The sequence below is a fragment of the Bombyx mori genome, chromosome 13 (assembly GCF_030269925.1).
Source record: "Bombyx mori chromosome 13, ASM3026992v2".
Lineage (NCBI taxonomy): Eukaryota > Metazoa > Arthropoda > Insecta > Lepidoptera > Bombycidae > Bombyx > Bombyx mori.
In genome coordinates, this window is record NC_085119.1 from 16,200,582 (window position 1) to 16,226,301 (window position 25,720).

Here is a 25,720-nt window from a genome sequence, read left to right on the forward strand (position 1 = left end):
TAGTCTCTTCACAACCAAACGTCGGAGTATACCTACTCACTCACGTTTCATATTTCATGCAATCTACCAATACCTACTTTAGTCCTTCAGCTGGAGACAGCAGGAAATACAAAAAAAAACTACGAAGTAAAACTACGTATGTACAACTTTTATTAATTTATTTATTTTATAAAGTTAATTTGTGTATATATAAATGTAAATATACCGACAATGGTAAGGTTCTTCATATATATCGACGCTTGAAAGGCAAACGTGACTAAGCGACAATGCGTGAACTTTACAGTAGACTAATTTAAAGTTGAAATACCTGAAAAAAAATCTATTTTAACGAATCTAGCTGTAGGATTGAAATGATTTTCATAGACCTAGAAATATATATTTTTTGCGCATCGAATATGATTATTGCCTGTCATTTATGTACAAAGCAGTTATTGTCGCTTAGTCACGTTTGCCTTTCAAGCGTCGATATGTAAATATACCGACAATGGTAAGGTTCTTCATATATATGTAACATCACAGACAAACGCTCGAGCCGTGTTGCGTTTCGTAGTTGCCGAAGTTAGTGTAGACCCTGCCCCAGTACTGCGGGTCGCCGCGGGCGTCTATCGGTTGGGCGTTGGGCGCCACGGCCGATACGTTCAGCTTGTGCATTTCGCTCAGAAGACTCTCAAGTACTTCTGGTAACCTAAAATTTTGAAGTGAAACTTCTTTAGAATTGTTGTGATTTCAAACTCGATGAAACGAAAAAATAAATCCATAGAGACACAAACACATAAATGTATAGAATTCAGGCGGCGAGAGAATGAGATAGAACACATTAGACGTTCTCCTCTTCTCTTTGTGCGACTCTTCGTAGCATCCCCACTATCGTCTACTAAAGATTGTCCATATGTATGCTCCTGTGTAGTGGGATAGTTAGTATATCTATATTTATATCTTATAAGTTTCACGTCTACCGTGTTTACCTACCACACTTTTTTTACAATAAACTATATTTTACACTACATATTTTCAATTTAAATTTATTTTCTATTTTTTAGTTGAATTTTATATAAAGCGTGTTTTTTGTTTTTATAAACTAATAAATATTTATTTTTCATTTTTTAGTTAAATTTTTTATAAGGGTCAAAATCGCGTCTAAAGGAGTCAGTTACAAACATACGAATATACATACAAGTGAAGCTAATATAAAGGGTGTAATAAAGAATATGTTTGAAATTATTTTCAAAATAAACTCCAGAAGCACAAAGCTCAGTGAACTCTTACAGTTGCGCTAAGTTCCTTCTCTCGCACGGATCCTCGTCGATGTTGAAGACGCACGGCGCATCTCGAGGCTTACACTGGATGACTTCAATACTGTCGTTGCACTTCACTGTGGCTTCATCTCTGAAATCAATTATCCAAATAAATAATACACGAAAAATACGAACAAAATATTTCTTCAAAATTCAGTACTTTCTCTTTAAAAAAAAAAACATTTGATCATTTTCGAAATATACGCCACAAAACAGTGCATCTTATCTCTTTGCGAAGCGTATGTTTTTTCCTGCTTGGGGCTACTCAGTACGAGACAGGACTTTGTAGAAGTAAGGTACTTAAAAAATATCATAAGATAGATGTATTAATATTATTATGTATGGGCCCCGAAACTATGATACTTTAATACAAATATTTTTTTGTATCGAAACTATCGATCTTGTAGCGGATGCCCCTAAACTTATATGTTGCTAAAGTGTAACTAAACATAGAAAATAAATAATTTATAAATCATAGAAGTCTTTATTTGTTATAGACAAATTGATTAAATATTATCAATTAGTGGTTTCTGAAAATTTAGAAAATCCTTCGTTAAAAATAAAATATAGGATAGGTAATTTGTTACTGTCATCAACAGAAGCAATGAGAAACTAATCGAAGTGAAGCCATCTAGTGGCCGACGCCCGTAAACATTTTTGTTGAGTGCTTGAATTGCTAAAACTAATTTATGTGTATTATCTATGTTTATGTGATTTTTTTGTCTGTTTACCCTTAACTGGAGTAAAAACAATAACACACCTAATTTATAGTTCTGTATGTACGTGAGAAATGAAGTCGTCGTGGCCTAAAGGATAAGACGTCCGGTGCATTCGTATCGATCGATGCACCGGTGTTCGAATCCCGCAGGCGGGTACCAATTTTTCTAATGAAATACGTACTTAACAAATGTTCACGATTGACTTCCACGGTGAAGGAATAACATCGTGCAATAAAAATCAAACCCGTAAAATTATAATTTGCGTAATTACTGGTGGTAGGACCTCTTGTGAGTCCGCACGGGTAGGTACCACCGCCCTGCCTATTTCTGCCGTGAAGCAGTAATGCGTTTCGGTTTGAAGGGTGGGGCAGCCGTTGTGACTAATACTGAGACCTTAGAACTATATCTCAAGGTGTGTGGCGCATTTACGTTGTAGATGTCTATAGGCTCCAGTAACCACTTAACACCAGGTGGGCTGTGAGCTCGTCCACACATCTAAGCAATAAAAATAAAAATAAATTATTCCATACCTTAGCTCCATGACCTTTTCTTTGGGGGGCATAAGATTAAGTTTGTCAAGTATTCTTCCTGCGTGGCTGTCATATAAAAGACTAGCATTGTAAGCGCCTTCTCTCCCGCTTGGCCCGTACCAGTTGTCCCAAACACCTTTATAGATGGTGCCTAATAAAAAAGTGCCTAATAGGTAAGTAGATTCGTTGTCATGACTTTAGCAATAAAACGCATGGTGTGTACTGTATGTTATAGTAGGTTTCGGATTATATACCACATGCCACGTACGTGTCGATGTTTAGTTAAGCAAACCAATTATTATGTGGTGGTAGCCATCACAGAACACGAGATATATTTTGACTAGATGCCTGAATCTCGCTTACGACATTTTCAAGATAAGCTTGCTTAAACAAGTTCCGAAGAACAACATTCGGACCGTCGGTCTATCGAGCGATAACACCCGTTCGGTTGAAGATCTTTCTTCCCTTTGTCGTATATCTCCTTATAACTATGAAAGTTTTATTTAACGTGCATTAATAATCTAATATACACCATTTTACAGTTTGAATATTAAAAGTGTAGGTTAATATGCTTTAGTTTTGGCGGGCTTTCTGTATACCACAGACTATATTAATGATTTTTTTATTTTATTTTTTACTGTAGGCATACGAGCATACGGCATACCTGATGGTGAATGATTACCGTCGCCCATGGACCTCAGCAATGCCAGAGGCCCAAAAAATAACAAAAAATACTTACTTACCAGACAGACTAAGAAAAACGTGTAAGAAACCAGTAATCATCGAATCCTACCTTTGATTAATTTGTATTTATCAACTGTCAAAGCTGCAATACCCCAGATGTCATCGATATTGTGCAATACAGAGGTGCGCGGAGACTCTGTGTTCTTGGACAACGCGTCCCACTGGTTCACACCGTCCAGGTTCTCAAGGACGCTGCGGAATGATCATCAAATATATTAATGCGTGAGCACCGAAGCCGTTTTATGAAAAGGGAATGAGACTCATAAGGGAACGAAAGCCACGAATAAATCGAACTAGAGAAATTTACAGGATCAGGCTGAGGCCCACCGGTAACTGTGAAGCCTCAAGCGATTATGATATCATATTATGTCCTCAAAAACAATCATGTTTCAAAAAACTTTCCCGGTGCCCGGTCGTTTCGGTCGGGTATGTAGTTAGGGGTGAACACGATAAGAGGGCTATAGAATAGAGCCGCTTTTTCTTAGTTGAGTTCTGACGCTGTCTGTAACTAGCGAAAAGGTGTTGCTACAACCACAACTATCAATACACTAGCTTTTGCCCGCGACTTCGTCCGCATGGAATAGTTCACAAATATAATGCTTTATTTTAGAACAAATTTGGTTAGCATAAAAAACGTTATAGTGAGCCAACCTTAACATACAGACATAATAATATGTTGTCGTGGACCTTTTTTTAGATCTTTTAAAGGGGAACCATTCTGTCATACATTATTTTAGCGAAACTTTAACCGTTTCTGCAGCGCACGCAGCGGAAGCTCTCAACGGGGAAAAAACCCGATTTTGAAACATTATTTATTGGTGCTCTGCTTGTATTGGTCTTAGCGTGATGTTACATAGCCTATAGCCTTCCTCGATAAATGGCCTATCTAACACTGAAAGAGTTTTTCAAATCGGACCAAACCCGATTTTGAAACATTATTTATTGGTGCTCTGCTTGTATTGGTCTTAGCGTGATGTTACATAGCCTATAGCCTTCCTCGATAAATGGCCTATCTAACACTGAAAGAGTTTTTCAAATCGGACCAGTAGTTCCTGAGATTAGCGCCTTCAAACAAACAAGCTCTTCAGCTTTATATTATTAGTATAGATTTACCAAACGAGAATACTCGTGAAACCATAACATGCTAAAGTTGCATCAAAAAGGAGAGCGAAGTAAAACAATGCAAGTCTGAATACCTGAGGTCACCGCCCGCCGCACTGTACAGGGTGGGTAGCATCAAAAAGGAGAGCGAAGTAAAGCAATGCAAGTCTGGATACCTGAGGTCACCGCCCGCTGCACTGTACAGAGTGGGTAGCAACAAAAGGGAGAGCGAAGTAAAACAATGCAAGTCTGAATACCTGAGGTCACCGCCCGCTGCACTGTACAGGGTGGGTGGGTAGCATCAAAAAGGAGAGCGAAGTAAAGCAATGCAAGTCTGGATACCTGAGGTCACCGCCCGCTGCACTGTACAGGGTGGGTAGCATCAAAAAGGAGAGCGAAGTAAAACAATGCAAGTCTGAATACCTGAGGTCACCGCCCGCCGCACTGTACAGGGTGGGTAGCATCAAAAAGGAGAGCGAAGTAAAGCAATGCAAGTCTGGATACCTGAGGTCACCGCCCGCTGCACTGTACAGAGTGGGTAGCAACAAAAGGGAGAGCGAAGTAAAACAATGCAAGTCTGAATACCTGAGGTCACCGCCCGCTGCACTGTACAGGGTGGGTGGGTAGCATCAAAAAGGAGAGCGAAGTAAAGCAATGCAAGTCTGGATACCTGAGGTCACCGCCCGCTGCACTGTACAGGGTGGGTAGCATCAAAAAGGAGAGCGAAGTAAAACAATGCAAGTCTGAATACCTGAGGTCACCACCCGCTGCACTGTACAGGGTGGGTAGCATAAAAAAGTAGAGCGAAGTAAAACAATGCAAGTCTGAATACCTGAGGTCACCGCCCGCTGCACTGTACAGGGTGGGTAGCATCAAAAAGGAGAGCGAAGTAAAACAATGCAAGTCTGGATACCTGAGGTCACCGCCCGCTGCACTGTACAGGGTGGGTAGCATCAAAAAGGAGAGCGAAGTAAAACAATGCAAGTCTGAATACCTGAGGTCACCACCCGCTGCACTGTACAGGGAGGGTAGCATAAAAAAGTAGAGCGAAGTAAAACAATGCAAGTCTGGATACCTGAGGTCACCGCCCGCTGCACTGTACAGGGTGGGTAGCCAATCCGATATATGCATTTTCTGGTACGCCACTCGCGCCTTCGAGTCCAGTAGAGGGCTCCACAGAAACCCGGCCCCTCGGACTCCGCCTTCCCATAATGTGTTCTTTACCTTAAGCAGTAAATAATTAAAGTTTTACTCTCAAACATCCCGCGGTTTGTTCAGTTGTAATGTAGAGATACGAAAAGATAGATATACGAAAAACGGAAGATCTTCCACCGAGCAGGTGTGTTTTTTTTATTGCTTAAATCGGTGGTATTAAGTGGTTACTGGAGCCCATAGACATCTACAACGTAAATGCGCCACCCACCTTCAGAAATAAGTTCTAAGGTCTCAGTATAGTTACAACGGCTGCCCCACCCTTCAAACCGAAACGCATTACTGCTTCACGGCAGAAATAGGCAGGGCGGTGGTACCTACCCGTGCGGATCCACAAGAGGTCCTACCATCAGTAATAAATTGCTCGGCAGACCGACGGTCCGAATGCTGTTGTTCGAAACTTGTATATATGCAAGCTTATCTTGAAAATGTCGTGAATGACATTCAGGCATTTGTCAAATATCTTGTGTTATATGATACAATACTATACAATTATGCTACAATAACAAATTCAGAATTTTTTTGTCCTAATCGCTAGTAGCGTAAGGGGGTTGTTCCAGTTACGTTCAGACGGGCAGGTGAGCTCGCGCTGGTCTACTTGAGAGAGTTTGGTAACACTTGCCCTACAAAGAGCAGTGCTTCGCTGAGTCTACCGTCGGATCGAAATCGCGACCCGCTGAGAGGATACCGCGATACACTCGCTATGTTGTGTCGAGCTCTTGTTCGACGAGAACGACGATCGGTGCTGATGGTAGGACGTCTTGTGAGTCCGCACGGGTAGGTACCACCACCCTGCCTATTCCTATCATGAAACAGTAATGCGTTTCAATTTGAAGAGTGGGACAGCCGTTGTACTGTTATAAACTAAGACCTGAAAACTCTCGTCTCAAGGTGGGTGGCGGCATTTACGTTGTAGATTTCTATGAGCTCCGGTGACCATTTAACGCCAGGTAGGCCTAGCGCTCGTCCATCCCTATAAGCGATAAAAAAAGCCTAAAAGCACCGGGAATGGATCAAAAGCACCGACAGTGGATCTGACAAGACATGTTTTGGGTGACTGCGGCTTTGCGTGGTCCCGTAGCCTGAGTCCGATATGTAGTAATTAACGGTGCTTTTAAGTACCACAAGCACCGGTCACCGGTCACCGCGAATTAACCACAGACACAGCCCACTGAGTTTCTCGTCGGATCTTCTCAATGGGTTGCGGGTCCAATCCGGTGGTAGAATCTGCGAAGCGCTGCTTTTGCTAGGGCCAGTGTTAGCAACACTCCGGTTTGAGCCCCTTGAGCTCACCTACATGTTAGGCCGAAGCTGAAATAGCCTCTCAAGGCTATCAGCAGAGGTAGGAGAAAAAAAAAAGGATATGCAGTCAGAGGGGACCACGATGAGAGGATTATCGTGACGCGTAGCTTTTGAAATAGCCGCAAAGTTCTTAATTTGGTAAGTATTTTTTTATTAATAGGAAAAAACTAGAGAAAGGATTTTTAAAGTAAAGCCTACGGTTTGCAGTGAAACTTCATTTTGGAAAAAAAGGATTAATTTCGTAACAGTAGCAGAATAAGTTTTAAATTTACCCAAAGCAACTTTTTGTACATTGCATTATATTATACTCCACCTTTTATTTATTTATTTGGAAAACAAACAGTAAAGTACATACATAGTGTGAAATTTGTATGCGAAATAAACTAATAAATAAGTAAATAAATAAAAAAATGTGTGCGTGTACTAGTGTACACACGTAAGAAGTGAAACTTGTTTATGGCCTTATTTTTCGAAAAATGATCTACATGCAACTTTCTAGAAATTGGTTAAATAAAGTTAAATTAGATAAAGTTTAAACAAAAGGATTTTATTATCATAGACATGAATACAAATAATACAATTATTTCACTTTACCTTTTTGCTACTAAGATTATTACAGCATTTTAATAATACATCTCTTTGATATCATAATACCCTGGTACTTTTCTTCCTATAAATTAATAATAATAGCACGGTCCACGTGGTGTTAAATGGGGTTCCTGAGGTTCGTGAAGTTTGACCCACCTTGAGACATGAGGTCGATTTCTCAAATCCGAAACCATGCTTCAGAACATACCGCCGTTAATTATTAATAAATCTCTTTGCTATCATAATACCCTGGTACTTTTCTTCCTATTATTTTACGTAATAACAGTAATAAATAGCACGGTCCACGTGATATTATTAAGTGGGCTCCCTGAGATTATTGGAATTACAAAATGATTTCCGTAATCCACCTGGAGACATGAGGTCAATTTCTCAAATCGGAATCCATACTTCAGAACATACAGCCGTTAATTAATAAAGAAGGCTGTACGTCAGAGTAAAGTTATAATAATACATCTCTTTGATATCATAATACCCTGGTACTTTTCTTCCTATTATTTTACGTAATTACAATAATAGCACGGTCCACGTGATATTAAGTGGGTTACCTGGGATTATTGCAATTACAAAATGTATTCCGTGACCCACCTTGAGACATGAGGTCGGTTTCTCAAATGCGCATCCATACTTCAGAACATACAGCCGTTAATTAAAAGATGGCGCGTAACGGAAAAATGTGACGCGTAACCGAAAAATGTGACGGTAAATTTTTTTCCAACGCCGATAAGGAAGTTTCACTTCAATAAAATAAATGTACTCTGTATCCTGTCGTGTCGTGTTCCTTATAACAGCTGTGTGTACAATATAACTAGTCAGGTCATAAGTATTGTCACACAGTAAAAACTTTTCTTTTAGAATGCTGGCCACAAAAAAGTTTATTGAATTCGAATTTCGAATTGTTCATGAAAATAAAAATGTATACTTTTAGAATTTTTACTCATTTTTAAATATGGAGTGGACGCTTAAAGAAGACCGTGTTGCAGTTATTGCGTTGCATCGTTGCGGTTACGCGCCAATTCAAATTTTTAACATACTGAAAAATTTGAATATAACCAAAAGATTCGTTTATCGTACCATCAAACGATACAATGAAGACTCTAGTGTAGATGACAGGTCAAGAAGTGGTCGCCCTCGGTCTGTTAGGATTACAGCAGTGATAAAAGCTGTGGAGGCGCGAATTCAAAGAAATCCCAAACGTAAGCAGAAACTGTTGGCCCTTCAGATGGGGTTAAGCAGAACCACGTTGAAAAGGGTGTTAAATGAAGACTTAGGGCTTCGGGTATATCGAAGAAAAACAGGACATCGTTTGAAGGCTCGTCTAATGGACCTGAGACTGAAGAGATGCCGCGCTTTGTTGAAGCGGTACGCGGGAAAAAAATATCGGGAAATTATTTTTTCGGATGAAAAAATTTTTACCGTAGAAGAGAGCTACAACAAACAAAATGATAAGGTGTACGCACACAGTAGTGAAGAAGCGAGCAACCGTATTCCGCGTGTCCAACGAGGTCATTTTCCATCCTCGCTCATGGTATGGTTGGGAGTTTCTTATTGGGGCTTAACAGAGGTAGATTTTTGTGAGAAAGGTGTAAAAACGAATACAGTTGTGTATCAAAATACAGTCCTGACGAACCTTGTGGAACCTGTTTCTCATACCATGTTCAATAACAGGCACTGGGTATTCCGACAAGATTCGGCGCCAGCTCATAGAGCGAAGAGCACACAAGACTGGTTGGCGGCACGTGAAATCGACTTCATCCGGCACGAAGACTGGCCCTCCTCCAGTCCAGATTTGAATCCGTTAGAATACAAGATATGGCAACACTTGGAGGAAAAGGCGTGCTCAAAGCCTCATCCCAATTTGGAGTCACTCAAGACATCCTTGATTAAGGCAGCCGCCGATATTGACATGGACCTCGTTCGTGCTGCGATAGACGACTGGCCGCGCAGATTGAAGGCCTGTATTCAAAATCACGGAGGTCATTTTGAATAAACTTTAGTGTCATAAGAATCTATGTTTTGTTAAGTTCATTTTGGTATATGAATTGTTACGTAATGAATAAACTTGTTTCAATTATTTTACATTAAACATGTGACAGAATTTATGACCTGACTAGGTATATTAAATAAATAAGCAACTGTCCACCATTAGCAAAACAAATGAGCAGATATTGAACATTAAATCTAATAACTGATATTAATAACTGCATTTTACAATTATGGTTTATTATGAGAAAATAACGAACAAACCATTACAAGTATGTAGGTACTACGTTAAGTCAACATTACCAACATTACAAAACTCACGTACAAAAAGGTTAAGTTTTACGATCGTGTGTTTATTTAGGTGTTGAGATTTTATTTAATCAGGCTTACATTTCGATGTTCTTGTCTCTAAGCCAAGGATTGTTGGCGTAATAATTAGTAATTGTTTAAAAGTAAGTCTAGGAGTAATGACAAAGGAAATATCTTCCAGCCAGGCTCGCGTAGACCCCCGACAGCGCCTGTGTGCCAAACCCATGAACCGCCCCCTATTTTTACGAAACTTCATGTTTCGATGTATTTTTTTTAATCACTTACTGCCCGACAGACTTCGTAATGCCTCAATCGATAAATCAAAGACCTAAACTATTGTATAAAATAAACTTAAAACAAACAAAAGGAATTCGTCCGACGGGGGACACGCCAAAGGAAAAACAAAATTGTTATTTTTATTTAATTCCGAGCATTTTCATATTTATTATACATTTTAAACCTTCTCTGGACTTCCACAAATAATTCAAGACCAAAATTAGCCAAATCGGTCCAGCCGTTCTCGAGTTTTAGCGAGACTAACGAACAGCCGTCGTGGCCTAACAGATAAGACGTCCGGTGCATTCGTCTTGAAGAATATTTTGTTGTGTAAGTGTAACATATATAATTTCAGTGGCCTTTCTATTAGGTGAAATTGCTCGGTAGACCGATGGGACGGTCCAAATATTGTAGCTCTATATGCTTTAATATAACTATATTTATATAACTTTTACAAGAAATTAAAAAACTCTCACTAAGCAAACTGAACTTGTTAATTTGAAATTGTCTTTGGTAGGATTCAGGCATCTGTGAAAATATATCTTTTGTTCTATGATGGCTACCGCCACAGGACATAGTTCAGTAAACGAACTCATAGCCGCCTTGCTGCTATAAGTATTCATCGAAGCCTGAACATGCTCGCGATTTTCGCCTAAATTAATCAGCCTTCAATGATCAATCTTATTCATAAGAAAAAAAACCCTTCTCTCTCAAATACGTAACTCAAAATATCTTCATACCAGGAGAGCATCAAAATAAACCAAAGTAATCCTAATTCAAACAGGCCTCAATTTTTGGTACGAGATTCATAAACCAAATCTTTCAGTGAGTTCTAATGAACATGAATCGAAGCGCGATATTGTAAAAAAAAACAGGGAGAAAGAGAGAGACAGGGAGAGTCTTATTTATTGTACACCAAAAAAATAAGCAATGCAAAACATTAAATACAAAAAAGTACAATTGGCGGTCTTATCGCTAAGAGCGATCTCTTCCAGACAACTATCAGGTGGAACAATGATGTTCTTGGCGCCATATATTATTAGGCTGCATAATAACAATGTTAGTTTATATTAGTTAAAAGTAATTTATGTAAAATAAATTAATGTCAGAGTCATGTAAAAATCACTAAAATATGTATTGTGAATATTAAGCCATATTTTGTGAATTGTTTCGCAGTCATTACATTTTTTTGTATAAAAGAAGTTGTAGTTGCTATAACCAACACAAAATGGCTAATTGTGTACGAACTAAGACGTAGCTTTTTGTAATAAACAACTAATGTTAAACTTTAATAGAATTGTATCTTCATTGTAAAATACCCTATGTGTGAAAACCCTGGCGTAACGCCGACATATATTATAAATTAAATGTGTACAAAAGTTTGAACTGATTATCAAATACGTACTTACTCCTTTGAGCGGGTAGTTAGAGGCTGCGTTATCGTTGAAACCAGCGGCGGGACCTCCGTTATCCGTACTGAAGACAACTATTGAGTTCTCCAAGAGGCCCCGCGTGTGCAGAGCCTTGACCACTTTGCCTACGGACTCGTCCAGTTTCGATAGAACCGCTGAAATTAAAATTGGCGATGCTAATTAGAACTGCCTTTTTATTTAAGTTATCGTAAGTCGTTGTGACCTAAACGATAAGACGTTCGGTGTATTCGTGGTGAGCGATGCACCGGTGTTCGAATCTAGCAGGCTGGTACCAATTTTTCTAATGAAATACGTACTTAACAAATGTTCACGATTGACTTCCACAGTGAAGGAATAACATCGTGTAATAAAAATCAAACCTGCAAAATTATAATTTGCGTAATCACTGGTGGTAGGATCTCTTGTGAGTCCGCATTATGCAAAATATAATTTTTGAGGGTTTCATATTTATGCACGGTGATATTCCTTCAGCGTGAAGGTAAATTGTCAACATTTATTAAGCACGTATTTTATTAGAAAAATTGCCTGCGGGATTCGGATCACTCGATACGAATGTACCGGTTCTCTAACCACGATGATTCAAAAATAAATATTTTATTACTGGTATAAAGTAAATTAAATATACAAAGTTACTTAACATAAATAAGTGTTTAATTATTGTTAATGATTATACAGAAAAAACATTTTTTTAATATAAATTTGATTGCAAAAAACAATACCAATTAGGTATTGGAATTTATTTTCATATTGTAGATTACATATATTAATTTATTGATAACAATTGAATTCCGTTTAATGCAATTCGTTTATCTATGGCCGCGATGCAGTGTATTGAATTGTTATACTGATAACCTACATTGAGAAATAAAATATTCATAATAAATGTAGGTACTTTAAATATACGTGGGTAATACGAGCCATGTGTGTCTAAAACCGATCTTTGCTAAGTATTTGACAATAAGGTACATCCAGATTTTGAATACCAAAAAAACTTGTGGCGACAGTTACGTTAGAAAAAGAAATGTTCGAGAAAAATGAAAATCGCGCTAAACACATTTAAAAAAAAACAAAAAAAAAAATTATCACCTTTGCAGGCAGACAAGCATACGGCACACCTGATGGTAAGCGGTTACCGTTGTTCATGGACATCAGCAATGCCAGGGGCAGAGCCAAGCCGCTGCCTACCATTTGCCTATATACATTGCATTGCAACATTAGGACCAAAACTTTCATTGTCCAAAAACATTTGACGAAGACCTTGAACAATGATCAAATAAATTCAAATTACCTGCAAATTTCTGCCTGGCAGAGTCGTCGATGTACTTGAAGGCGTCTATCAGCTTCTGCGGGGCGCGGATCGGTTCGTAAGGGTTGCCGCTGTGCACGGCCGAGTGGGCCAGCATCAGGAACAGGGGCTCGCTTTTATTGTGAGAATTTACCACCTTCAAAAACAATTTACCATCCATGAATAGCATTCGACTAATTTAGGTCTTTTTGCGACTACGAAAACATAATAAATATTCAGCCCACTGAGTTTCTCACCGGATCTTCTCAGTGGTAGATTCTGCGAAGCACTACTCTTCTAGGGTCAGTGTTAGCATCACTCCGGTTTGAGCCCCGTGAGCACACCTACTAGTTAAGGTTACGCTGAAATAGCCTCTCAAGGCTATCGGGTTAGGTAGGAAAAAAAAGGAGAATATTCAGACAGTTCGATTTTTATTAAATGTTTATAAAATAAACTGGCACCGTGACGATAATTTTTTTTAGAGAGAGAAATAGAGAGTATTCTTTTATTTATTTTTATTGCATAGGTGCGTGGACGAGTTCACGGCCCACCTGATGTTAACTGGTTACCCGAGCCCATAGATATCTACAATGTAAATACCACCACCCACCTTGAGATAATAGTTATAAGTTCTCAGTTTTTATTCTTCAGTATACTGTATTGCAGACCAAAACACAATTAATATTGTCATTACACTACAACCACTTTACAATAGACGGTCTTATCCCTGTAAGCAATCTCTTTCAGACAAACGTTCCTATCTAGAGAATTTCTGAAAAAGCAGGTAGGTAGTTACGGTACAGATATATGTACTATTTAAAAAAACAGCAGATATTTTTTAAATGAAATTTTGTATAAAATTACGCACAACAGCGTCAGCACATGCCAGGAATCGTTGCGATGTAACCAACAGTCTCTGGATTCGAAGAAAGTTCAAACCTTAATAGTCCTAAAGCGCTATGACATGGTCATCATTAAATGACAATTAAATGGCGATCCTCAGAGTATCTGTTGGCTTGGTTGTGTCCCAGGCTTTGCTGTAGCCTACTAACCAAACCTAACTATTTCGTTTAAAGTCGTCGTGGCCTAAGGGATAAGACGTCCGGTGCATTCGTATCTAGCGATGCAACGGTGTTCGAATCCCGCAGGCGGGTACCAATTTTTCTAATAAAATACGTACTCAAAAAATGTTCACGATTGATTTCCACCACGTCTATTCCGTGATTTCCATGGTGAAGGAATAGCATCGTGTAATAAAAATGAAACCCGCAAGATTATAATTTGTGTAATTACTGGTGGTAGGACCTCTTGAAGTCCGCGTGGGTAGGTACCACCAACCTGCCTATTCCTGCCGTGAAGCAGTAATGCGTTTCGGTTTGAAAGGTGGGGTAGCCGTTTTATCTAACTATACTTGGGACCTTAGAACTTATATCTCAAGGTGGGTGGCGCATTTACGTTGTGGATGTCTATGGGCTCCAGTAACCACTTAACACCAGGTGGGATGTGAGCTTGTCCACCCATCCAAGCAATAAAAAAAACACACACACACAATCGTTTATCTTATGCAAAAGCTTGGGCAGTCTGGTGTAGCAGCTCTGTAGAACAGTTTGTCTTAATGTTTCGCGAATAGCAGCATTAAAGACACTGTTATCCAATGAGCTCTTATCACGATTTTTACTATTGATTAGTTCCCATTTATAAAATTATAACTTAAAAACCGTGATAAGAACCCATATTCGATTGTTTAAAAATATACTCACTTTAATAGCTTCGTCGGTGTAGACATCTGTGGCGTAGACACCGAACAAATCGTGAGCTACCTCGAAACCTGAAGGTAAATCAAATTATCCAAATAAAACAGGCACCTGCCTTATATACATATGCATATGTATATAGCGTACATCTGCCTCCGAAGGAGAGCTCAAGGGCAGCTGTTTCCCGAATGCATCTACTACCGGATCAGAAACGCGCTGACGCGCTGACGAGATCCGACGAGAAACTCAGTGGACTGACGTATGGGTTAGGTTTCACATCGTTTCAAAACCATTGAGACTCTAATCTCAGACCTCGAGTTGAACTGAGCAGCTGAAGGTAAATAGTTCTGTACGTCACCTTAAAATACAGTCCTTACCGAGGTCGTCGTGGCCTAAAGGATAAGACGTTCGGTGCATTCGCATCGAGCGATCCACCGGTGTTCGAATCCCGCAGGCGGGTACCAATTTTTTCTAATGAAATATGTACTTAACAAATATTCACGATTGACTTCCACGGTGAAGGAATAACATCGTGTCATAAAAACCAAACCCGCAAAATTATAATTTGCGTCATCACTGGTGGTAGGGCCTCTTGTGAGTTCGCACGGGTAGGTACCACCACCCTGCCTATTTCGGCCGTGAAGCAGTAATACGTTTCGGTTTGAAGGGTGGGACAGCCGTTATAACTATACTGAGACCTTAGAACTTATATCTCAAGGTGGGTGTCGGCATTTACATTGTAGAAGTCTATGGGCTCCGGTAACCACTTAATACCGGCTGGGACAAGAGAGCTCAGCAAAGTAACAAGAGATAAGGTAGGATCCATCTAAGCAATAAAAAAAACCGAACTACTGTCTAATAATCATTAATCATTAACATGCTTATGATTTACCTCTCCTGAAGTCGGTTCCCCACGATCCCTGCTCCATGGTCGTGTGGTCGTACATGTCGATCCTTCCAGTCCAGAAACCGACGTGACTATCGAACCTAATCAAATTGTTTGGAATGTTCAAGTAACTGTTGATTAATGTGGTAAAGTCCACTTTTTTTCTTTTTGTACCTAAGCTTATAGCCTTGAGAGGCTATGCCAGCGTAACTGGGCGAGTAGGTGAGCTCATGGTGTTCAAACCGGGAGTGTTGCTAACACTGGCCTTAGCAAGAGCAGTGCTTCGCAGAATCTACCACCGGATCGGAAATGCAACCCATTGAGAAGATCCGGCGAGAAACTGAGTGGGCTGTGTCTATGGGTTTGTTGTCTATAGTTGACTCGTCGAGGGCTTGGCGACGGTGAGCGGTGCTTGAGGTAGGTACCTAAAAGCACTGTTAATATATCGGGAGGATCCGTAATGACGTGTTTAGGGCATAAAGTCGTTTTAAGTGTATTGTGAATTCTTAACTTACTTAATCACAGGATTACTAATAATTAGTTTCACTGATAATCAGCTGAATAACTCATTAGTAATTTTTTATGATTAAATAAAGAAATGTAGAGTGAATCAAAATATGTTGTTTTATTCATTATATCCAGATACATATCCTTGATTCTAACGCTAGCCATTGAAACTGGTCGGCGCGTAACCTTGAACCACAAAAGTTAGCTTGAATATATCCTGTTTTTTTTATTAAATTCCAAAAGAATCACAACGACAATTTACCGTTACCGATACACCTCAGTATATTAGAATCGACTTAAATTCAACTCAGTCAATTTAAGTGCTTTTGTAAGATTGCACGGATATGTGACACCGAAGTAGGAAGAAGCGTATTAAAGCGTATTTTAATTTGTGTAATTACTGGTGATAGGACCTCTTGTGAGTCCGTACGGGTACTACCACCCCGCCTATTTCTGCCGTGAAGCAGTAATGCGTTTCGGTTTGAAGAGTAGGGCAGCCGTTGTAACTATACGGAGACCTTAGAACTCATATCTCAGGGTGGGTGGCGCATTTACGTTGTAGATGTCTATGGGCTCCAGTAACCACTTAACACCAGGTGGGCTGTGAGCTCGTCCACCCATCTAACCAATAAATGAAAAAGCGGTAAATTAGGAATGTGTTCCGGTCAGTGGACTGAAATGTTATCAATGTATGATAAAAATTATAATTGAGGCTCATATCTTAAGGAAGAGGATGCGTTTATACTATACGTATATGGACACTGGTAGCCAGTTTACACCAGATGGGATTATTGTTCACCTACCAACGCGATAAAAAAAAAAACAACGCAAAAGCCATAAGGTCTCAAACGCACCCTCGATTCAAAGGCAAATATTCCTTTTTGTAGCTCCCGAGATGCCATTTCCCCACCAAATGCGTTTTATAACCTAAATCCTTTAAATATTGTGGCAGTATTTTCTCGTTGAGGGGTAAACCTCGGGGCTCCGCGCCGTATATTACACCGTGCTGCATACCTAGAAAACAAAAATAAAGATAAAGAAACACAAGTGCCCGTAACTTTTTGGCAACGTCTTTTGAACATAAGGCTTATAATTTCAATGCAGCTTCGAAAGATCCATGAGAATAAACACAAATAAAGTGGGTGTGTTGGGAAATCAAATATCATAGGATAATTGATAGGCACACTTAATTAAATGGTAATTCATGTGGTGAAGAAAATAAGCCGAAAAACTTTCTGCTCGAAATCGTAATGCTGTCTATTTAAAGGGTATTAATTAATGAAGCACCCAGAACTATGCTGTTTATTTAAAAACTCAGAATGCGCAGCAAAGGTAAGCAATTATCATTATCGATGATTTAAAAAGAAATAAGATAATAATTTTTTTTAGAGGATACGGCATAGCGTTGGAAAACACGGGAATTTTTTTTCGGAATTCGACAAAATTAATCTGTTTTAGCTCAAAACTACAGAAGCTTCTCGATGGGTCAGTAGGGTACAATGTGAGCATTATCGCGCTATAGTTTGGTGAGGTGTTAGCTGAGAAGGAATGACTGAGACACATTGTTCTGAAAAAGGCATCAAAACATCAGCCCAGATGTTGCGCGCCGCTTGCCATATTCACTAATATGGCTATTATGGCAAATATTGCTGTTAACTATAATTTGTAATTGTATAAACGCAATAGCACAATAATCAAATGTCTAAGAACAACACCATAGTCGTCCGTGACCACGAAAACTGTAAAGTATCGAGACGTCGGAAATAAGATAACGTAAATTAAAAACCCTTTTTTTCGCTAGATTAAGTCGTAGTAGTTTTCATTATGTAGGGGAAAATTTACAAAACGATCATTAGACCTGTCGTGCTGTATGAATCTGAATGTGGGGTGACGAAAGTAAAGCAAGAAAGAGGAGGGCATGCGGCAGAGATGCGAATGTTGAGATGGATGTGTGGAGTGACAAGAATGGCCAAGATAAGGAATGAGTATATCAGAGGAAGTGTGGAAGTAGCCCCGATAGTCAAAAAATTAAAGAGCGAACTGTTAGCGTTGTATGTGCTGCGTAGAGAGAAGATGCATGTGACTAGGAGATGTATGGAAATTATAGTGCAAGGTAGAGGGAGAAGAGGTCGACCTAAGAAGACATGGATGGAGTGTGTGAATGACGATATGAGAGAGAGAGAGGAGTGAGTGTTGAGATGACGGTTGATAGAAGAGAATGGAATAGAAAAATTCGCTGTGCCGAACCCACCTAGTGGGATAAGGTGGAGAAAAAGAAAAAGAAGAGTTATAATTATGTGTAGAACTCGCGAATACCGAATAAAATAATACAGGTACATCATTTTGCATACTGGTAAACTTAGTATTCCATTGAGTATTTGTTTGTTGTAAGTGTTGTAACCCTCGGAAGATATGTCATACCAAAATCATCTTTAACTCCAAGCTTCAGAATTTACATTAGCACATTTAACATAGCAGTGTGTTGTAGATTACGGTTTTAAGTTTCATACGGTTTGAATGAATTTGCAACTTATTCCTAGCACATTCAAGGATCAATTTTTTATAACCTTAATACCGACACTATAATAATATCTCATATGGTTGGATGTTAATGGCGGGAAGTTATTAGTCAAGCAGGGAGCTAACGGTTTATTCAAATCACTCCCCTTTGTATTTCACTCGTAACAGGTGCCAAGCACATACCACGCTAAATGAATTCGAACTTGTCTATTATATGTATACGGTCACAAGCCCCGCATGGTGGTTACGGTGTCATGACGTCGTGGTGATGTGATGGTGGCCGCTGGACTGGAAAGGGGAATGTGTAGTTAAAAATTTTTAGACGATTTAGGAGAAGCGAATTTCTCTGGGAATAATTAAAATTTTATTCGATCCCAAAGCGCGTGCCTTCCGCTCTGGCGACGGGAAACCGACGTACGTGTGGGCATATATACAGGAGGTGGTTATTCGAAATTTAAGTAGTGCAGCCAGCTATACAAATAATAAATGTATTCAGGTGCATGCGAGATGCTTATCTGCAAACCATCACTTCTTCATACACAATACCGAACTAAACTAACCAAGTACATAAAAATCATGATTCTTTTAATTTTCATGCAAGTAGGTACACTTTAAGCTGTTTGGACTTAGAAATATTTTTTTCATTGAATGAATATTTTATGACGACATTAATCAAGAATTATGTGTGCATATTTATTAACAGAATTCTTAAGATACAAGCAACGTTATTTATCAAAATAACTAATAACTGTCCGGTCATCGTCCTCGTAAACAGTTGACGTCGCTCAAAACACGTCATTTTGGATCCTCCCGATCCACTAACGATGCTTTTAGGTACCCCAAGCACCAGTCATCGTCTTAGTCGAACCCGTCGCTTGCGACGAAGGGCTCGACGAGTGAATTAACCCATAGACACAGCCCACTGAGTTTCTCGCCGGATCTTCCCAGTGGGTCGCGTTTTCGATCCGGTGGTTGATTCTTTGAAGCACTGCTCTTGCTAGGGCCAGTGTTGGCAACACTCCCGGTTTGAGCCCTGTGAGCTCACCTACACGTCAAGAAGCTTAAATAGCCTCTCAGGGCTATCAGCATAGGTAGGGAAAAAAAACTAAATACAATAATGAAATAGGTTATTTGGTTAAATGCTGGTTTTTTTTTCGTAAAACACTGTATTAACAAATGTCATGCAAACAATGTTAACTACTCGTGTTATAAATGCATAAAGCGTGTAAAGGTCAGTCTTAATCTCATTTTATTGTAGGTGGCAATAATTTTATGATTTTTTTTTAGTCGCAGACTGTAATGATTATTTATAATACACAATATATACAATGTAATGTATTACATTATACATTATAATAACAATATTATTTGTATGAACAATAATATTATCATAATATATTACAATGTAAGTTTACCTGTATGTATGGGATATTTCCCAGTCATAAGGGCAGCTCTTGAAGGTGAGCAGATCGGAGACGTGTAGTAGTTATGGAGCATCAGCCCGGAGACACCCAGAGAATCCAAATTAGGGGTCGGAATCTGATTGGAGCCGTGGAAGCCGACATCGTTCCAGCCCTGGATTGTAGACATAATTTTGCTCAATGTAAATATAAGAATTTGTAACTGTAGGTGACGGTCAAGCCGCTTGTGTGAAAGTGGGCTACAACTTAACACTTAAAGTTGTGCCATTCTTAGAGTTTAAGTATTCTATACGTGTTAAGAAAAATATCCACATGCATTACGATAGCGTTACAATAACTGCATAAAGGTCAAATTCATAACTGTTTGACTTTAATTAACTATTTATTCATCGGTAGACACTCGGATCAAATCTTTTTGAATATAATAATACATTATAAGTACAAGGTATGGTGGTCATTGTAGTCTTTTGACTGTGATTCGAAAACTGTATTTCGACGCCTGTTACAGCCGTGAAGCAGTAATGCGTTTCGGTTTGAAGGGTGGGGCAGCCGTTGTAACTATACTGAGACCTTAGAACTCATATCTCAAGGTGGGTGGCGGCATTTACGTTGTGATGTCTATGGGCTCCAGTAACCACTTAACACCAGGTGGGCTGTGAGCTCGTCCACCAACCTATGCAGTAAAAAAAATACAAAAAGCTGTATACGACGAAAGTTTTTCGACTAGGTGGAGTAATAGGTAATAGTAGTAAGTAGGTAGTAAATAGGTTACGTACTTAATAGAAGAATCTGTGTGCTTAGTAGGAGTTTTTTAACGTTCTCGATCGCGTAAAAGTTAGCTCGAATTCGTACGGAGTTGGAACATCAGCCCTTTTTTTTAACGCTGGGGAATCCATTTACGGATATCCGGTCGAGGGGGGTAACGGACCGGGTTATGTTGGACTCCGGCGCCTCCTGTGAGGAAGAAGGGGAGAAGAGAAGGACCGAGGTGGAACAACAGCCCTAGCGGCAAACGAAGGGAAGAGACTCGCAGAAAGTAGCACACAGGGGTAAGGATGGGCTAGTTTGTGCTTGATTATATATTATGATGTACTTTACATTATTTATCGATTACAGTCTCTGACGATTTTTTCTATTCTTTTTCCTTTCCTCAAAAAGTAGTTATAGTATATTCTACGGACCGCCGTTCTGCGCGCTTTTTTGTACTGCCTACGCTTTCTAATCAAACAAGAGTAGTTTATTTTCCTGTCTGCCAAACAAAACAGTTTTACAAGGAAAAAGGGACCGCTTTGCACGAATAATAGGGACTAGAGGTCCCGCAGTAGTCGAAATTCGACTATAATTAATTGGAATTGTAAGTTTGTACACTATTATGATTGTATTTTATACTTCTATAATCACAAATTTCGCCAAGACTACACTATAAAAAATATTAACAAAGACAAACCATATTCTATTCTCAATTTGACAACAGACGTCAAGAACAAAAGTTTGACAATAAATAGTGTGTAAATAGTGCGTCAAATACATGGTATGTAGTGTGTGTAATGTTTTCTTTATTGATTTAATGTATCTTTTATGCATTATTTTTAAAAAATTGTGCATTGTGTGCATTGTGCACTTCTTTTCTATACTCTCTATAAGTGTGAAAAATTTCATACTCCTCCGTCCGCGCAATTTTCGTGAAAAGGCATACAAAGTTTTTGCTTCACGTATTAATATATAGATGTAGTAGAAGTCGTAACTCGATACTGTAGCCGAACCCTAGCTATTGATAAATTAGCGGAATTTCTACGGCTCATTTTGGGGTTAACGACTGCTATTTCTAAATGGTTTTTATAAGTATAATTTTAGTAGTTTGTTCAATTTTAGTTAGGTACTGATCGGATCGATTCCTAGAGATTCTAAAAAAACGTTTTAAAAAATTTTCAACATATTCAAATTGGACACAGTTAAGTAACTTACCACGCACGAAATAGCGTGTGCCATAAACGAAAAATAGGATTTAGTGACGGGTTTCAGTAAAATATGCTAAATAGATATCTACGTATTTCGTCAACCACAAACATACATACATATATCTATCTGTTTTTTTTTATTGCTTAGATGAATGGACGAACTCACAGGCCACCTGGTGTTAAGTGGTTACTGGAGCCCATAGACATCTACAACGTAAATGCGCCACCCACTTTGAGATATAAGTTCTAAGATCTCAGCATAGTTACAACGGCTACCCCACCCTTCAAACCGAAACGCATTACTGCTTCACGGCAGAAATAGGCAGGGTGGTGGTACCTACCCGCGCGGACTCACAAGAAGTTCTACCACCAGTAAAATTACAAGAAAAAGAAGTGTTAAGAATTACACTTATGTTTTTATATAAAATATATAAACGGTTTGAAATTTTGTTACGTATTGTTTTAAACATTCACGGCCATTTACGTTACATATTAACAATAATTTAACGGGTACTAGAACGTAGTTCGAAAGGTTTTTCTCGTTTAATGAGTTCTAGATATTGCAACGCTGTTTTAAGCGCCATAAAACCTTGGTAAAAAAACCTATTAAATAATGGTGTGAGCAATATTGAAATGTTGTGCTTTGGGCGGGTTACATGTAAATAAGATTTTAATAATTGACATTTCAAAATTTATGGCTTTATGGTCATAGCACTAGCAAGAAAGCCCGGCAATATTTACTAAACCAAAAAAACACAAAAGAAAATGATTTGGAGATGGTCACAACGAAGCATGCCCTGAGTTATATTGTATTATCTATATAAATTTAAAGTTGCGAAAATTGTAGCGAAAGCTCGCCCTTGGTCGAAATTGTAAAAACGTTTCTAGAGGAGCCCGCGAGCTACCAACTCAAAATTAATAGTGTACTACCACTTTTGGCCACTGGCTCCATTCTCATTGGAAGGCTGTGGGCCAATGCAGGCAGCACCAATCTGCCTCTTTATGCTACTAAGTAATCATGTATTCTAGTCCGAAATGTGGGACAGACTGGTGGTAGGACCTCTTTGAGAGTCCGCGCGGGTAGGTACCACCACCCTGCCTATTTCTGCCGTGAAGCAGTAATGCGTTTCGGTTTGAAGGGTGGGGCAGCCTCTGTAATTATACCAGGTGGGTTGTGAGCTCGTCCACCCATCTAAGCAATAAAAAAAAAAAGTTGCTATAAAAGGACTAAGGGCACTACTTATAACCAGATAGGTCGAGAGCAATAAAAACATCTAAGCATAGCTTGTCTTAAGTAAGTATTGAACGAATCCGTAATCTACAACAAAGCTGCTTTGCCCCGCCTCACAGGAGACCGCAGGACGTTGACCCGCGCGTCAGCTGATTTTAAAAACATTGATCTTGGGCAGGGCGTCATAATATTATTTCGACAGCGACTTTTACAATATGTTGTGTGTTTGTGATCAAGAGCACCACATGTCTTCATTTCGCACCCGGTTCTCGTCCACACGGTGAGATCGTATAGACTTTTACTTTTTTTTTTCCTACCTAAGCTAATGTCTAGGGTCTAAAGAGACCATATTAGCGTAACCTTAACTAGTAGGTGACCTCACAGGGCTCAAACCTGACGATGTTGCTAACACGAACCCTAGCAAAAGCCTTTTACATTGCTTAGAAACTATTACTACTAATGCGAGCAATGGAAATTATTCAATATTATTATTTAATTAAAGTAATTTTACTTTAAAAAAAGCAAAGATTTTTACAAGTAATATTTTTTTAACAGTACACACATAAAATTTTGTAAAAACGAACGTATAAAACGATTCACATAAAATAAAATAAAAACTCACGAGATCGTCCGCCAAAAAGAAAATTATATTAGGTCTAGTAGCCGACGCGACACCCAATATCACAATCAGCACTAACCACGACATCTCTTCACAGAAACGTATCAGTGAATGACTGACGACAGTGACGACCGACATACGTTCGAGTATATCATACAGCTTTGTATTTACAACTAGCGACCCGCCCTCGCTTCGCTTCGGAAACATTAAATTTTATTATTGAATAGGCGAGTCCCGCCATGTTGCGCGCGGTACGACAATAACTGCGGGTGACGCCGCGGGGCGAAGCTAGTCTAAAAGAAGTAGCCTAAGTTACTCCTTATATCATCAGCTACCTATTATTGAAAGTTTCATCAAAATCGGTCCAACCGTTCCAGAGATTAGCCGGAACAAACAGACATTTTAGTGTATGTACCGTATATATATTCATATGCATGTAGTAAAAAGCGGTTATTTCAATATTACAAACAGACACTCTAATTTTATTTATATGTATAGATAACGCCTATACACGCTACGCTTTAAGCGGGACACAGTAAGTACAATGCAAACAAATACTTGTTAATTATCACTTTAACAACACTACAATGTAATATCGGTTAAAAATTATAATAAGCTTTACGGGCATTGACGTTAATGTGCAACCTCGATATTAAAAATCGGAAAGATACTAGTAAATATTCGATAAATCAAGTAGTCACGTCCTTACGGATCCATCAGATCCAATAACCTTTGCATTAGATGCCTTCAGCTCTAATACTAGGAGCAGGCTTAGGGAACTCGGTAACCGTACTCGTCGAACTCGACAAAGAGGTCGACGTGCAACCTAACCCATGCATCAGCCCGCTGAGTTTCTCGCCGGATCTTCTCAGCGGGTCACGGTTCCGATCCGGTAGTAGATTCATTCACGAAGCAATTGCTCTTGAGTTGTTAGGTCTCCTTCGGAGGCGCTCGGCCAGTTGTTAGCAAATCCTGCCCCTCTTGGCTGAGCCTTTGCTCGCCCACCTGTCCTGGTGAAACTGGAAAGGCCTTCGGGCCACTAGTAAACTTTCAATCATAAAAAAAAAAAATCAAGTAAGTAGTCCGGTAAACTAAGGTTTGTTAGATTAAGGTTAGGTTGGTCTACCATTTGATAAAACGAGTTAAAAAAAAAGTTTTATTCAGCTCAACATTACGTACTCATCTTGTTATAGCGAACAGCTTTTACTCATAAGTCGTGATAACACATTTTTATCAAATTACTGTATGCATTTTCTATTCAAAAACAATTAGATAGGTAACAATTTTTCTCAAACCTGTCGAGACTGATTCAGATACTATAGGATTAAGGAACATATTGGTGGGAACGTTATATACCTAAAGGTTTTGGGTTGACAAAATTTGTTAATTAGAGGTATTTACAACTTTTTTTTATAGTTGAAAATCCGTTATAAAGAGGTTGTTTGCAAAAAACCTCCGCAACGTAAAGGTATATTTTACATCGACTCATATGGACAATTCAGGGGGAATAACGAAGAATTTGTTAAATCGAGGACGTCGTTATATTGAGGTTCGTTATATTAAGGTTGCACTGTATTCCGTAGCTTCGCGATCTTATTTTTATCTCTCTCGACTCGAGGTATTTATTGTAAACAAAAAACACAGCCAGACAATAGAATGACATTGCTCTGTATTGATAGGAATCACTCAGAATAATTCGATTATTTAGTATTCAACCTCGTTTTAGTATTGTCGATTTGTCAGTGTCTTATTTTATCAGTGTAATATTAACTTATTGACGTCTTTCGTAGTTTAAGTTAATAAAATTAAATTCTCGTTAGCTACCTGCGACCTTGTCATTAAATTTTATACATTTTAAAATGTAGTTAAAAGATCGTTCTAGATCGCTGAATTTTTGGAACGAAGTTTCTTACGGCAGGCTTGGAGGAGACAGGGATTTTGCTGCGCGACCGAACTGAAAAAAATGTGATAGTAAAACCGTAAGAAAAAGTCCGTGGAATAAAACCGTTAAATGAGACGTGCGCAGGCG

General features: G+C 39.0%; 1 protein-coding gene across 2 annotated transcripts; it reads right to left on the bottom strand.

The window, feature by feature from the left end:
- Nucleotides 1-141: 141 nt before the first annotated feature.
- LOC101737544 (arylsulfatase B) lies at nucleotides 142-23,854 on the bottom strand. 2 transcript variants are annotated; one of them, XM_038015077.2, is made up of 12 exons: nucleotides 23,695-23,854; nucleotides 19,878-20,037; nucleotides 16,797-16,956; nucleotides 15,442-15,536; nucleotides 14,556-14,623; nucleotides 12,799-12,952; nucleotides 11,487-11,644; nucleotides 5,465-5,613; nucleotides 3,338-3,480; nucleotides 2,545-2,695; nucleotides 1,267-1,386; nucleotides 142-685 (listed from the first exon to the last, which is right to left on the bottom strand). In XM_038015077.2, the coding sequence occupies exons 1-12, from the start codon at nucleotides 23,827-23,829 to the stop codon at nucleotides 514-516; spliced, it is 1,665 nt and encodes a 554-aa protein (XP_037871005.1). In that variant the 5' UTR covers nucleotides 23,830-23,854; the 3' UTR covers nucleotides 142-513. The 2 variants fall into 2 exon arrangements, with proteins under 2 accessions (XP_037871005.1, XP_062527901.1); XM_062671917.1 differs by lacking the exon at nucleotides 19,878-20,037 and having other exon boundaries at nucleotides 23,695-23,828.
- Nucleotides 23,855-25,720: the final 1,866 nt, after the last annotated feature.